Genomic DNA, 14558 nt, shown 5'->3' on the forward strand with positions numbered 1-14558 from the left:
ATATAATTGCACAGGCTTGTTTGATGGCACAGACTTGCAAACGTGAGCAAAATCCCAGGCCTACTCTTTTTTTTCCCCCCTTTGCGGATGAAATGCAAAAGCATTAAATCATTCGGTGGACTAATCCTGTGCAAACGCACATCCAAAGACAAACCCCAAACTAAGAAAAGTGGACATTTTGAACATTTGTGTTGTGACCATACAATCAGATTCATGTGTGCCAGACTGAAGTGAAATCACTGAATGTACTGGATGCAAACACCTCCACAGTTCACATTCAGCACACCGAGTTCAGAGTAAAAGCTTTTCTGGGACGTATCCTCTGGAGGCCATAAGCCCTCTCAGTGCTGTGTTGTCTAATATTTATCCCTGGAGCAGATTTATGTGTGACTAAATGGCAACTGAGACATTACACATTCCCTCCTGCGTTGTTTCCGTGGGAGACACAGAGGCAGACAATAAATACAACAATCCGCGGTGTCTGATGGCAGAGGTGTCTATCTATATATATTTATCAGTGTTTCTAAAGCAGCCCCACAGAGCAGACACGTGGTCGGGGACCTACCGCAGTCTTATCTTCTGCGGTTGTTTTTCCAGTCTTGGCAGGAGATTTAAATTATTTATGTTTTCATTTTTATTTATTTTAAACAAAGCATGTCAAAGGCCTACAGTGCTGGTTGCAGGTGAAGCTGCTGGGGAAACGTGGGAGTGGCTCAGAGACACACTTAGACTGAGAGTGAGGAATCTATTCTGGACTAGAAGAAGTCTCCGCTTTCCTAAAAATAACACATCCACTCTCCACTATCTGCCATCCACAAATAACCAATTACCGATAGCACACGGTTCCACACTGATTGCGACGGCTGAGCTTTGAGCCGATCTCAATCAACCCCATCCACCCCTCCCCTCCCAGAGGAACCATAAAAATAACAAAACTAATGGGGCACATTTCCCTCCTCCAGGAACCAATAAAAACCAGCATGCAGTGTAAGTAGTGAGCTTTCTCTGGTTGACAGTTAACAGAAATAACAGCTATTTTAGAAGTAACCAGGCCGTCCTTGCTGAGACTTACCCACCCAACACAGAGGACAAATGGTGCGCTGTTGACTCTCGAGTTTACTGCATGTCTGGAATGTCTACCTGGTGTTAACTAACAGGGCTGGGCACTTTGTCTAATTTATTAAACAGCGGCCAAAGGTGTCAAAACCTTTTTGTTCCGACTGTTTTTAATTCACACCTGTCTCAAAGCGATCACATGTTTTACAGTTTATCCTAGAGATGAACTGACGCATATTTCCTTATGTTACGGAGGCACGCGGCCCAGTTTTCTTTTGAAAATCCGTCTTCCAGAAATCTGCCTGGATCCGATTCAACCCCAGAATGAATCGCTCTCTTATCGTTGCCACAGACGTTACCCAAACTGACCCTGTGACTCTTCTGTTACAGTAATGTGCAACAGACTGTGAAATGTCTGAACCTGGAAAACAATCGGGAGCTTTTGTTAGTTTTAGGTGGTTGATGGAGGCTTCGGCACAAAGGGAGTGTGGCCACGATCCTCATTAAGGCTTCCCTGCATCATGATGAGTAACTCGTCTGAGACATTTCATTAGTATTACTGGGCGGCTAAGAGTCTTACAGTGGTCTGGGGTCAGCGTTGCAGCACTTTTGTAGATAAAAATGTTTACTTTATACAACATTAAAATAAGATAAAGTTTTTGGCAGTGTTAGTGAATACAAGTTATATTACTGTTGCATTAGTAAGTTCAGCAAAATGAATAATAATAAATGTGCTATTAATTTGCCTGTTCTGTGGTAAAAGATCCATTTTTTACTTTTTGACCTAGATAAGTCACGGTCTCAGGGGATGTTGTTCTGAGCCAACTCCTCCCGCTGATTAAGGCCTTGGGATTTTGTGATCCCAAGCACACATTTCTAAGCTTGTTTTATTATTTTTGAGCTCCTTTTTACTTTGTTATTGTTTCATTTTCCAGCTTGTGTTCCGTTATGTAGCCCACCAAACAGTCAAAGCCGTAAGAAGTTATTTAGACACTTGGATGAATTCCATTTGCGTTCATCAGAGTGATTCTCTTGCTCGCAGAAATGATTGACAGTATCTAAACAAGGAATCGGGACGTTTCTGTGAAGGCTCAGGTGAAAGTTTCCTGTGAGTTTGAGCCGGTAAACTGAACATTGTGATTGTTTGTTTGTTGTTGTTGTTGTTTTAATCTCCACAGCACCACTTATGCTCACTTAGCCCAGTACTTTGGGAGAGACATTTGAATAGAATTAACTAACTGCTGATGTTCATTTTTCTCACGAATGATCCCCTTTTGTTGCCAAATTTGGCACAAGTTCCCATCAACACTTTGCATCAGTATATGCAAGTTCATTTTAATAAGAAACAAGACATTCCCCCCTTCATGCTTTGGTTTGTGTAGTCTGGTTAGAGCTGTTCCCATCATATACCATCTGACTCACTAATCCAAATGTAACACATCTAAAAAATGCTTCTCTGCTTCCTGTTTAGATAATTTGACCTTGCATGCCTTTGACTTCTTGGCTACCTTTATAGTTCTTTTTTTTTTTTTTTTCATGGTTTTGCTAAATGTGTTTTCCAACATAAAAAAAAAAAAAAAAACTTATGGAAGTTTGTTTATAGATCATCTGTCCAAATGGTCCAAATAAATTTGAAGCGTCTTACCCGGGTAGACGTGTTTTTCGCTTCTGACCAGAGGTGGGCGCTGTTGCCTCTCTGGTCTGTGAACTTTCCTCCAGTAGTAAATGGGCGTGTTTGTTCTGTGTGATCAGTCCTTAGAGTTGCTCCTTACGAAGACGGGACATGGACTGAAGTTTGACCGGTAAGTTTCACCTGGAAAAAATAGCAGAAAACATTACGCTATACTAACAGAAGTTTTGCAACCTCGCAGTCTAACTCGGGACGACCGCTGTCACAGTTTGGTAACTCACGGATTTGTTGTTATTGGCAGAAATACATGAGATTACTGATCGCCAGTGTTTCTGCTCTGTGCCTGTTGTGTGTGTGTGTTTGTGTGAAGTGCAGTTTGACCTGTTGAGTCTCTACAGCTGATTAAATTGGAGACTTTCGGCTTTTCTCTCACAGTACTTTCTGGTCTTGTCACTGTGGCTGTTATCTGGCTGACAAATAGTTATTTCCACACAGGATGGATAGTTATCATTTGTGTTATTTGGATAAAATGAGAAAATACAGGAAAGAAAACATGTCATTCCTTTCCCACAAACAGGACTGCGCTACATCTGAGCCACCCGGCTGCTTTTGTATTCATCTCAGGGAATAAAGCGGAGATGGAGGACTTCTGGGCAGGGGCCCTTTGGGCGCTGAAGATTTGGCTGTACCTCATTGTTGGCCTCATCATGATTCCAGCCATGTTTGGATTCTCTCTGGGCATCTCGGAGACCTACATGACCATACTGGTCAAAACTTTAGAGGTGCTGTCTCTCAGGATTTGCATGTCCCCGGTGGCTGTACAGAACGTGTTGTGTGTTATGGTTGTGATTCAGGAATGCTCTGCCATTAATATATTAATATGCAAATATCTGCTTTATGTCCTCGTCTACAGTGGGCCACCCTGAAGATACAGAAAGCCAGCTCAGATGAGCAAAAACTCAAAGCCTCTGCATCTAATGGTAAGCAGACCATTTACATTAGATAGATAGCTGGATACAGTACTCTTCAAGGTTGGTTGTTGTCATATCCTTTATTGTGAAAGACCAGGGTCATTGTGTGTTCCCTGCAATACTTGATTTCATAACATGTTTTATTACAAGTCTGAGCAAGCGTGTTGCAATGATAACGTCTTGTTTTAAAACAGTAATTGATTGACAAATAGCAGTTTTTTTTGTGTGTGTGTGCAGAAAAAATTCCCACAGTGTGACAGAACTGTTGTTTATATTGGCGCATTGTGCGCCACAGCACTGCAGTTCTTCTGCAACGAGAAAACATTTATGATGCGGATCGGGGTGACGTTGCTCTGGGAAGTCTGCCTATCGCGCAGGAGGCTATCACTCCACTCTTTATCAGCATCAAACGTCACTGGGTGGCATAGCCCCATTGTAGCAAGTCCTAAGTGTGTCAGTGTTTTTTTTTTTTAATGTGGTAGATTAATACAAGTAGTGGTTAATAAATTAGACATCATTCAAAAAGATTAAACTGAATGTTGAATACGGGTTTGTCACGCTGGGTTTCGGGAATTTGAGTTATCAGGTAACTTGTACTGGTGCTTCTATCAGTACCAGTATCACTGGTCTGGATGTGCAAGTGCATTAATGAATGAACTTTGATTTCCTTTGTGGCGAAACCATATCAAACAATATAGTCTTTTAACACAGCCTGAGAGATACGACAAGGTCATCTAATCTCACAGATTGCCGCCCAGATAATCGTTCGTATCAGCCGATCAAGTTCACTCTGTCCTTCTCTTTCTCTGAATGTGTCAGGCCTCATCCAGAGGGAGGATGGCTCAATGGAGAAAGAATTAGAGGATCTCAGACGCAGTTGCCCCAAACTACCAGTAGGGGGCAATTTTACACTCAGTGACTGTTTCTATTTCACCCGGAAAGGAATTGAGAGCATCGTAGAGGATGAGGTGTGTGTTTGTTAACTTTATTAGTAATAACCAAATGTACTGTGTGCATTCTGTTAATTGATTTGTAATAATTGCTGGTTTGATTTAGGTCACTCAGCGGTTCTCCTCAGAGGAGCTGGTTTCCTGGAACTTGCTGACCCGCAACAACAATGATTTCCAGTACATAAGTCTGAGGCTGACGCTGGTCTATGGCCTGGGTATCATTATAAGATACTGCATCCTCGCCCCGCTCAGGTACACAAACACCAGACAGACACAAAGCTGAGAAGTCTATTGTACTGACACAAAGGCAGCTCCACCCCTCCCAGGTAGAAACAGTATTAAAGGTTGGGTCAAACCTCAGTGGGTGGGTCTTAAATGCCCTTTGGTGTGGTTGAAAAAAGAAAAAAGAAAGGATGTTTGAGCCGAGCCTGACGGCCACTGAAAAATGCGCTGATCTTATCTTGATAACATTTTGAAAATGTGAACATTTTTCTCTTTAACAACTAGTGTTTCTCCACTTAGAGCGTCGCTTCATTCATTTGCCGTCAGACCGTTTACCCTGAGCAAATTGCATGGCTGCCCACTACTTCAAATTTAAAATCCTTGTGTGTCTCTACATGTAGCACATGTTCCGATCAGGCATAACATTATGACCACTGACAGGAGAAGTGAACAAATTGACCATCTTGTGTCAGTTTAATGTTCTGCCGGGAAACTTTTGGTTCTGGCATTTGTGTGGATGTTACTTAAACATCTACCACCCACCTAAACCAGACCAGGCACCCCCACCCCACAGGAATGACAGCAAGATGCCGCCTGACACAGACACACCCACACAAAAACACCTTAGGAAATCCTCAGAAAAACATAAAGAACAGCACAGGTGTTGACCTGACCTTTAAATTTACTAGATCCCTTTCTGATCAAGTATCTGTGGGATGATCCACAGAGGCCCCTCCCCTCAACCCATAGGGCCCAAAGGCCTCCACTAACAACATTGTGTTGTAATACTCCAACTGATTTGGACGAACAATATTAGAAAGGCGGTCATAATGTTATGCCTTATCAGTTTACAATGCAATTAAAGCATTTATGCTTTTATGCTGTTTCTAGTACAGAAATAGTAGGAACTGCTGCTTAAACGTGTTACTTTTTTTCTCCAGGATAACATTAGCCTGCATTGGTCTGAGCTGGTTGGTCATAGGAACGTCTGCAGTTGGATTACTTCCAAACTGGAGGTAACCACAAAAAAAGACTAAAAAATTAGTCAGCATGCGTACCACAACTCCTTCACTATTGTTGACTTCACTTCCTCAGTTTTGCTTACTTAATATGTGCATGTCTGTTTTCAGGATAAAGTTCTGGCTCAGTGAATGGGTCCATGTCATGTGCTACAGAATCTGTGCTCGGGGTCTCTCCGCTACTATCCGCTATCACAACAGGTACACAAGCCCTCTTTTTGAGTAGTGTTTTGACAAACTGTGATAACTTTGTCGTCTTTTTTCATTTTGTAATTTCATGTCTTCCCCTCACTACTGTAGGGAAAATAAACCCAGAAAAGGAGGGATCTGTGTAGCCAATCACACTTCTCCTATCGACATTGTGATTCTCTGCAATGACGGCTGTTATGCTATGGTATGCAGGCCACAAAGAGCAGCATTTCAATGTATTTACATAAACTAGATTCATATGTGTATGTAATTATGAATCATGTTTTCTTTGTGGCTTTCTAAAATGTCTTTCCTAGGTGGGTCAGGTCCACGGAGGTCTGATGGGAGTCGTTCAAAGGGCCATGGTGAGGTCCTGTCCTCACGTCTGGTTCGAGAGAGCAGAGATGAAAGATCGCCATCTAGTGACGAAAAGGTTAACTTTCCGCTCCCTCCCTCGAACACATTTCTTCCTGGGCTTGTCATCGCTTGTCTTTCTCGCCTGTATTTTCTCTCTGCGGCTGTTCTGGTTCTGAGAGAGGTTGGCATTTTCCTGGCAGTAAAGCGTCTCTTCCAAACAAGAGCCGATATGTTTTGGGTTACTGAACTCTGAGTCATGCAGTTTGGATTCCAGCATCTCCTTGTATTCCCTTCTCACCAAGACTCTTATTCCAAATGTTTGATATAGCCCCTCAAATATGATAATACCCCTCCAAAGACCTGTGTGTGTATGTGTGTGTTTATATAATCATGAAGTGGTTTTCTTTACCTTTTGTGTTGCTTCCAGGTTGAAGGATCATGTGAATGACAAGACAAAGCTTCCCATATTAATATTTCCAGAGGGTAAGTGTGATCGCATAGAAAGTTACTTTATCCACATCAGGGTGAAGTCTGTCTTTGTACTATCAAAGAAAGGACTCTTAGCTCAGTGTCTCGTGGCAGTCTGGCCACGGTGACAAATGAGCTCATGACTTTATGTGGGTTTGGAAGAAGTTCACACAACTGTGGCTCTTTAATCTCCCTGTGTCTGCTTTCTATAGGAACCTGTGTCAACAACACGTCTGTCATGATGTTCAAGAAGGGAAGTTTTGAAATCGGAGCAACCATATACCCAGTAGCCATCAAGGTACGTCTTTCATGTCCAGCCATCTTTGTCCATTTCTCATTCATGTAATTCTGTTTGCTCACTGCATGTCTGTATTTTTCTTTTCTTAGTATGACCTAAAGTTTGGAGATGCTTTCTGGAACAGCTCCAAGTACAGCATGGTCAGTTACCTGCTCAGGATGATGACCAGTTGGGCCCTCGTCTGCAACGTCTGGTACCTTCCAGCCATGCACCAGCAGGTGTGTTTGACACGCCTCGAAGCATTTCAGTGCATTCATGCAGAAAGATCGAACAGTCCACGAGTCCTCACACACATGCACATCCATTATTCTATTTATCCACTATTCTATTTACCTTGTGGGATCTTTTTGTCCTCACAATATGACATACAGTACTGGTCAAATGTTTTAGAACAGACGTATCCCCTGGTATAGTGGGAAAGAATGTCACAAGTGTGTTTTAAGCAATATTACCCTAGAGGGTTTGCTTTCTGAGGGTGATGCCATCAGCCGCAAGCATCACCAAATTGCTCAAACCGAGGCGCTTGCATCACCGTCGTGCTCAGATGACGTTAAAGCACACCTTCAAGAGTAATATTGGGATTATACAACAATTACCAACAAAATAAAGTGTAGAATTAATCAAATCGAAATTAACAACAAACCGATTCATTTTGTAGCGTATTTTTCAGCCGTTTCCTGCTCCAGCTCTGACAGTTACAGTGTTGCCATGGAGGTGGATACAATGTTGCCACAGACTTGGTGGAGCAATATTTTTGGCGATGAGTCAGCCGTGCTGTAATGCTGATTTGAGCACGTTCTAAATGTCTTATCGACCAATCAGATTGCTTAGTCGGTACTACTTGTTGTATAATCAGTTGTTAAATCAGACAAAGGTGGTGACTTTGATGAGTCGAAAGTTAAGAATATATTTATATTAGGGCTGGGCGGTTTTTCATTATTTTTAATATACCGGCATACCAGTGTATTTGATTACACAGCGTTTGGAACAACGCTGTTTCAGACCTGACCATTGTCAGTGTAACGCTTCTAAACACACATGGCGCATCTGCGTCACTGCGAGGTGTGGTGAAACAAAGCGGCAGAACGAAAAGGCTTGTGCAAAAATAAAGATTTCTGGGGACAGTCCCTGTTTTTGATGGCATGTCCCCCGGCTAAAGCTGTCCCCAAAAAATTTCCCCAATTTTAGCTTTTTATAAATGAGAAAAAAAAAGGTTGCCCACAGAATAGCACTATTACGGTAGCTGGTCGCTCTGCTATTGACATTACAGACATAGTTGTTTAAATATGTTTAAATATGAATAAATATGTCAAAGTAAATTAAACTGTAACTATCCCTGTTTCTTTGTTAACATTTAATTCTTTTTTTTTTTTTTTTTATCTCCGAGCTGTAAATGTCCCCAGATTTCCACATCAGCAGGCAGTGCCAACACGGGGCCATGCAAACCTGTTTTACTACTAGTGTGGGATTATTCTACAATATTTACTCATCACCACAGTAAAACGGTCCTTCCGTAGTCACTCTACTGCATTAATTCCTCTCTCAACCAGTAGAAAATATTGTGAACATGTGATTGTGCATGAAAAAAAAAAAAAAAATACCGTGTTATATCGTGATACCGTCAGAATTTTGAAAACAAAAGGTGATATATATTTTTGGTCATACTGCCCAGCCATGGGTTATGTATTGAGTCCATGATTTCTTTTAATGTCAGTTGTTTATTTGGTCTATGCTTTCATTTCAGAGTAAAATGAGACATTAAACTACATACATTTCAAATTAAAGAAAGAAATACTGGAGTGTTCTAAAACTTTTGACCGGTAGTGTAAACACATCACAGTACACTAAGTTTGTTGTTTATTCAAAATTGTCAGGAAGGAGAAGATGCTGTGCAGTTTGCCAACAGGGTCAAGTCAGCCATCGCTCACCAGGGGGGGCTGGTAGATCTACAGTGGTAAGCTTTTTTTTTTTTTTTTTTTTTTTTTTTTAAAAAAGATTGCTCATAGATGGGTTCGATTCACACCCATCTCATGTTGTCCTGACTATGTCCGTCTGTCTGAAGGGACGGAGGCCTGAAAAGAGCTAAGGTGAAGGAGACATTTAAGGAGCAGGAGCAGAAGAAGTACAGCAACATGGTGGTGGGAGAAGACAGCGGCAGCAACAGTGACTGAGGTCCTTAGTATTTGGAGAGTATGAACTGGATGCAGACCATTTCCCTCCGATGTTTTCTCTCTCTAGCTGGACCTCTCAGGGCATGCAGCACTGAAATACGGACTTAAACATACACTGTGAAAACCTTGGGAGGAAAGTGTCAGGGACTGACAGACAGGACGGCGAGTGCAATATGGAACTTTGTGAGGAGCAGCCATAATGTGAAAAGGGTAAACTGTTTTCACAGCTGCTTACGATATCTGCTGCTGCCACTGAACACAGGTGTTAGTGCCACATAAAAACTGCTCTGGATGAAATGTGTCTATGTAGACGAGGTACTGGTCTGATGAACTGGATTCACGAATGTTTCTATTCTCACACCCGGTTCATTCTTTTATTTTTAATAAATTTTACAGATGGAATAGTCGTGTTGAATTTTTTTGTTTACAAGATAGATTCTTTAGTACACAGGTCTTTAACAGGAGATCCACGACCCCTAGGGGGTCCACAGCGGTACTGCAGGGGGGTTGCAAAATCTTTGGTTTATTAGACATTTTCTGTATATATATTATTTTTACCCACAATTTTCCACTGCAAATTTACATTTCTTTAAATGCACATTAAAATGAATCTATCATATTTTAGTAAAGGGATAAATGGAGGCAGAACATCTTATCTTTCAGTCAGCACTTCACTCATTCAGCGATACAGGAACTGTCTTAACAGCGCACAGTTTCACACAGAGCGCCACACTAGACCTGTCAATCAAAGCCTCCGGTACACAGAAGGCCCCGCCCCTATCACTGCTGAGCCAATCACGAGGCTGCATATTACACGGTTCCCCACAATTGGCCCAGAGCCTATTAAGTCGCTGCAATATTAGCAGAAGAGAAGCTAACAGTGCAAGATATATATCGGTATGTTTATGTTTATGACAGTTGCACGGCCACCGTACTGTTACACATGCAATAAAATACACTTGAAATGCTTAATATTGAAGCAAAACAATAATAATAATGTATATTCATAAATAGCACTAGCCGAGTTTAATATAGAACACACACACACACACACACACACACACATTTATATATATGGTCCGTGGCCTGAGAAACCTTGAAGTGAACATAGATACCTGAATCAAAAACACAAAGATATTTGGGATTTAAGTATTTATGGGCTTTAGTGTTGTTTCTTTAGGATCATATAGCAAAAACCAAAAAGAAAAACATGATAATTTTTTGTGTTTTTACTGACAGCAGGGAAAACCAACACATTTTATCTGATAGACACATACACCTATCAAGCAACCACCTTCCTAATATCGTGCAGGTCTTCCTTGTGCCTCCAAAACGGTTGTAACTCATCAGAGAATGGACGTGGGATCTAGTGAATTTGGAGGCCAGGTCAAAATCTTGTGCTGTTTTTCTTTTCTTTTTTTGTTATGTGTTATTCCGAAACCGTTTTTGTGTGCAGGCCTGCGTAGGGGTACATCCTGCTGGGGATGACTGCCTGGTCTGGTCTAGGTGGGTGGTCCATGTCTAAGTAACATCAACACAAATGTCAGGTCCAAAAAGTTTCCCAGCTGAACACTGAATTGTCACAAAATGGCCAACGTTATTTACTTCTCCTGTTGTTGGTTTTAATGTTGTGGCTGATCGGTGTACCTCTGTTATTCAAAAACGAAACTAAACGCCTCAACATTTCTTATTTATTTATTTATTTTTTTCAAATAACAGAGAGGACGCCAGATGAACAAAAACTGTAGTGCTGTAATCAGGTGTGGGTAAACATTTTGATGAAGCTTTCCACAGATAAGGAGCTCAGACAGTAAAAAGGCACGACAGTAGGTGGAGGCTGTTTTGACTTGACAGATGGGTAACATTAGCTTTGCCTCGCTTCACTGAGACAACAGGTCGCCATTGTTTTGTCGTCTTTGTCAGTGTTTGTTATACCTCATCCCGACCCGCGATGAGGTATAAGAGGTACCCGTGTTACGTTCATGTGTCGGGTAATGTCAAAATCACTTGTTGTGATTTACTCTATGGAAGCAGGAGAGTTTTTAGTTCTCTAGAGCTGGCGTGCAGCCTGCATGAAGAGACTCTAAGGTGTTGGGTGTAGTTGTTCCACCTGGAAGCTGCTTTCATCTCTCAGCAATAAAAGGCAGTAAAGCTGCGCCATAACAAATCACCGCATCGAACGCGCTGGTTATCGTACTCAGAGAAGCTCTGGCTCCAACGTTCTGTGTGTCCAGGGTGACGTCGGCTGATAGTGTCCACGACCCTGGCTATGGCCTAATAAAACCAGCGGGTTTTTTAAGAGGATATGAAAATAACTGCAATTTCGTGTCCAGAAGAAGCATTGATTGCAGCAACACTATCACTTTCCCATCTGTGTTAAGCATCATGGAAGAAGAATATTTATGTTTCAGTGGCCCTTTTGCAGTAATCCCTCTGTTGCAGGTGTGAGTCATTGTTTCTGTTCCAGGTTTGGTCATATTTAGTTCACCTGAGGACCACATTACGCTCATATCTACTCCTACATCAAAAGAATCAAAACTACGTCTATGTTTGACTTTACTTTGCTTTGCTCTACATACTGGTCTACTTGATCTTTAATGTGTTTTTGATGCCTTTTCCATACACAGAAGGGAAAACATTATAGCACAGGACTGGTTTTAAACTAAGCTGGTTTTCAACCCAATAACTCATAAAATAGTTTACTTAAAAACTATTTTGGGGAGAAAGATGAGGAAAGACTTTCTGGTATTTCTTTTTTTCTTCTGGTACCAAAGCACATGGTCTGAAACAGAATTAGACTAAAAAGTCAGTATCATTAGTAAAAAATGCCCATTTTCAACCAATAAAGAAGCTTTTGAGGAATTTCTCTTTATTCAACTCTTTATTTGTTTTACCAATAAACTACAAGCAGCCAATATGAAACTAGTCATGGGTTTAGTTGACGTGGCTACACAGGCAAACAGTCCCTGTTAGGATTCTTCCTTCTCATCTCCATGTGTGATGATGTAGCAGAGCGACTTGTAGTCGATGTTGCCAGTCGGGTCAATGGGAGCCAGAGCGAAGGCCTGGTCGGCCTGCACATTCATGAAGGTGTAAGTTTACCTGATTAAATTTATCTCAGCAAATTATTTCAGAGTGTGTTCTTATAAAAAATTGAATAAATAAATAAAGCAAACCTCCTCTGGTGTGAATTTATCGGCCTGGTTCATCAGTAGTCGTCTAAATCTGGACAAACAAGATATTATGTCAAAACCGATGTGGAAAACATGGACAGCATGAGATAATAACAAAATGTTTCTTTACTCGTCCTTGTTGACAAAGCCTGTCCCATTGGGGTCGAAAAGCTTGAAAGCAGCAAGTATGGTGTCTTCAGGATCGGTACCTGGAGGAGAACAACACAAAAAAAAATATCATCATGTATCATGTGACAGTTCCATGTTGAAAATGAATTTATTTATTTAAATTTGAGTTTAAAAGTAGTTACCGTTGAGCTTCTCCCCAAAAAGAGTCAGGAACACTGTAAAGTTGATGGGACCCTTCCCCTCATTCAGCATCTCATCCAGCTCCTCGTCTTTGACATTAAGCTTCCCTGGTACGCAAACACACAAACACACAAACACACAAGTCCAATAAATCAGTTTAAACATACTGTATGCAGCCAGTAAAGAAAGGTGGAAATTAAAGGACGTACCCAGCTGTGCATAGGTCTCCCTCAGGTCCTGTTTCTTGATAACACCATCTCTGTCTTGGTCAATGCAGCCAAATGCCTTCAGGATGAAAAGTAAAAGTTAATAATCATGGAAATAAATTGTAAAATAGACATTTAATTAAAATGACAGGGATAGATAGGGAATAGCAGTTATTCCACTTTGAATGGTGTACAATAAAAAACACTCTTGCAAGGTGAATATAGAAACAGAATGCAAAGCACTTTTAATGAATAATAAATGTAAAGTTCAACATTATTCGTAATTTATCATTGTCAAAAATATTAAATATTTGCTGCATTGATCTTTTATATAACAATGTGCAAGGGACTGTTTTCTAAAAACGTATTATTTGCAGCTGGAATTAGCATAAAAATAGGAACATTCATTCTGATTTGTTATCATTTTTTTATTTTTTCGCTTTGAAATCAACAAAATGTGGATGTTGTGAATAAAAAAAATACTAAAATAAATGAATAAACTCAACTCTAATCTCAATAACTTAAAACTAAAATAACTGGCAACAATTTACATCCTTGCTTTTTGTTTCCTAAGTCGCTCCAATATCGAATATGACTATAAAAATGTAAAAATTAAAAAACTTTTGTGCTGGGGTTAAGCTATGAAGGGAGCCGTGTCGAGGCGAACACCGCCGTACCTCCTTGAACTCCTGTATCTGGGACTGCTCGAACATGGAAAAGACATTGGAGCAGGACTTTGCTCCTCTCTGTCTCTTGTTGGAAGCCTTCTTGCTCGCCTGAGAAGACGCATTCACACAAAGCCACTCAGAAATATACAAAACAACATAATGTTCTAAAACACGCAATAGTGTGTTGCTAAAGATTTCCTTCAAAATAACCAGTGACTGAAAGCTTTAAAAGCTTTAAAAGGCAGACTTACCATGTCTCAGTGATGGTACGTGGACTCCCAGCCGAGGTTGTGTGATGCTGGGGTGGGTTTTATGTGTGGCCCATCTTATCTGCTGCCTTCCTATAATAGCCTGTGGTGGGCAGCGCATTCCCTTACACGGCCATGTCTGTGTGTCACTTAAAGGACCTGATAAGAGGTGAAGGATTCCTGTGGCCTGGAAAATGGAGATATGAAAGAGACAGTGGGTAGGGGGGAGTGACCTCTGATGTTCGACAGTGGCTTAAGCTGCTGCTCAGAGGTCAAAGCTTTTGTTTTAATGATGCTTCATTTGTACGATTACTGCGAATGTTGAGCTCTGGCACCGTGAATTTTCCAACTTTCAATTTTTATTTCATACCTTTCTCATTTGAATAAAATGTGAATGCAAATCTTATGAGCAATTAGAACCATCAAAAACATAAAGCAGCTGATGTATCATCTGTGGTTGGTGAAATAAGTAAGAAACCAAATCACCAATTCTGTTAGAGATGTGTTTAATGTGTGTCTGTGTGTTTTTATCATGCATTGAGTACCTTAAACCAGTATGTTCCAACAAACCAAATCAAACTTTATTTATATAGCACTTTTCATACATAAAAAAAATTAAAATA

The 14558-nt window shown here is 40.8% G+C and overlaps 2 protein-coding genes across 3 annotated transcripts; one reads left to right on the forward strand and one right to left on the reverse strand.

Annotated features, from left to right (window-relative positions):
- The first annotated feature begins 2739 nt into the window (after positions 1-2739).
- Positions 2740-9733, forward strand: agpat9l (1-acylglycerol-3-phosphate O-acyltransferase 9, like). Of its 2 annotated transcripts, none has more exons than XM_047592859.1 (14): positions 2740-2858; positions 3264-3468; positions 3600-3666; positions 4477-4625; positions 4714-4859; positions 5771-5845; positions 5960-6049; positions 6149-6242; positions 6355-6470; positions 6822-6877; positions 7075-7160; positions 7250-7378; positions 9035-9114; positions 9223-9733. In XM_047592859.1, the coding sequence occupies exons 1-14, from the start codon at positions 2782-2784 to the stop codon at positions 9329-9331; spliced, it is 1479 nt and encodes a 492-aa protein (XP_047448815.1). In that variant the 5' UTR covers positions 2740-2781; the 3' UTR covers positions 9332-9733. The 2 variants fall into 2 exon arrangements, with proteins under 2 accessions (XP_047448815.1, XP_047448816.1); XM_047592860.1 differs by lacking the exon at positions 2740-2858 and adding an exon at positions 2877-2958.
- A 2445-nt stretch (positions 9734-12178) lies between these two features.
- myl7 (myosin, light chain 7, regulatory) lies at positions 12179-14006 on the reverse strand. Its single transcript, XM_047590933.1, has 7 exons — positions 13939-14006; positions 13697-13795; positions 13023-13098; positions 12816-12920; positions 12635-12713; positions 12508-12556; positions 12179-12405 (listed from the first exon to the last, which is right to left on the reverse strand). The coding sequence occupies exons 1-7, from the start codon at positions 13939-13941 to the stop codon at positions 12301-12303; spliced, it is 516 nt and encodes a 171-aa protein (XP_047446889.1). The 5' UTR covers positions 13942-14006; the 3' UTR covers positions 12179-12300.
- Between the last annotated feature and the right edge of the window lie 552 nt (positions 14007-14558).

This window comes from Mugil cephalus, chromosome 8, assembly GCF_022458985.1.
Source record: "Mugil cephalus isolate CIBA_MC_2020 chromosome 8, CIBA_Mcephalus_1.1, whole genome shotgun sequence".
Taxonomy (NCBI): Eukaryota; Metazoa; Chordata; class Actinopteri; order Mugiliformes; family Mugilidae; genus Mugil; species Mugil cephalus.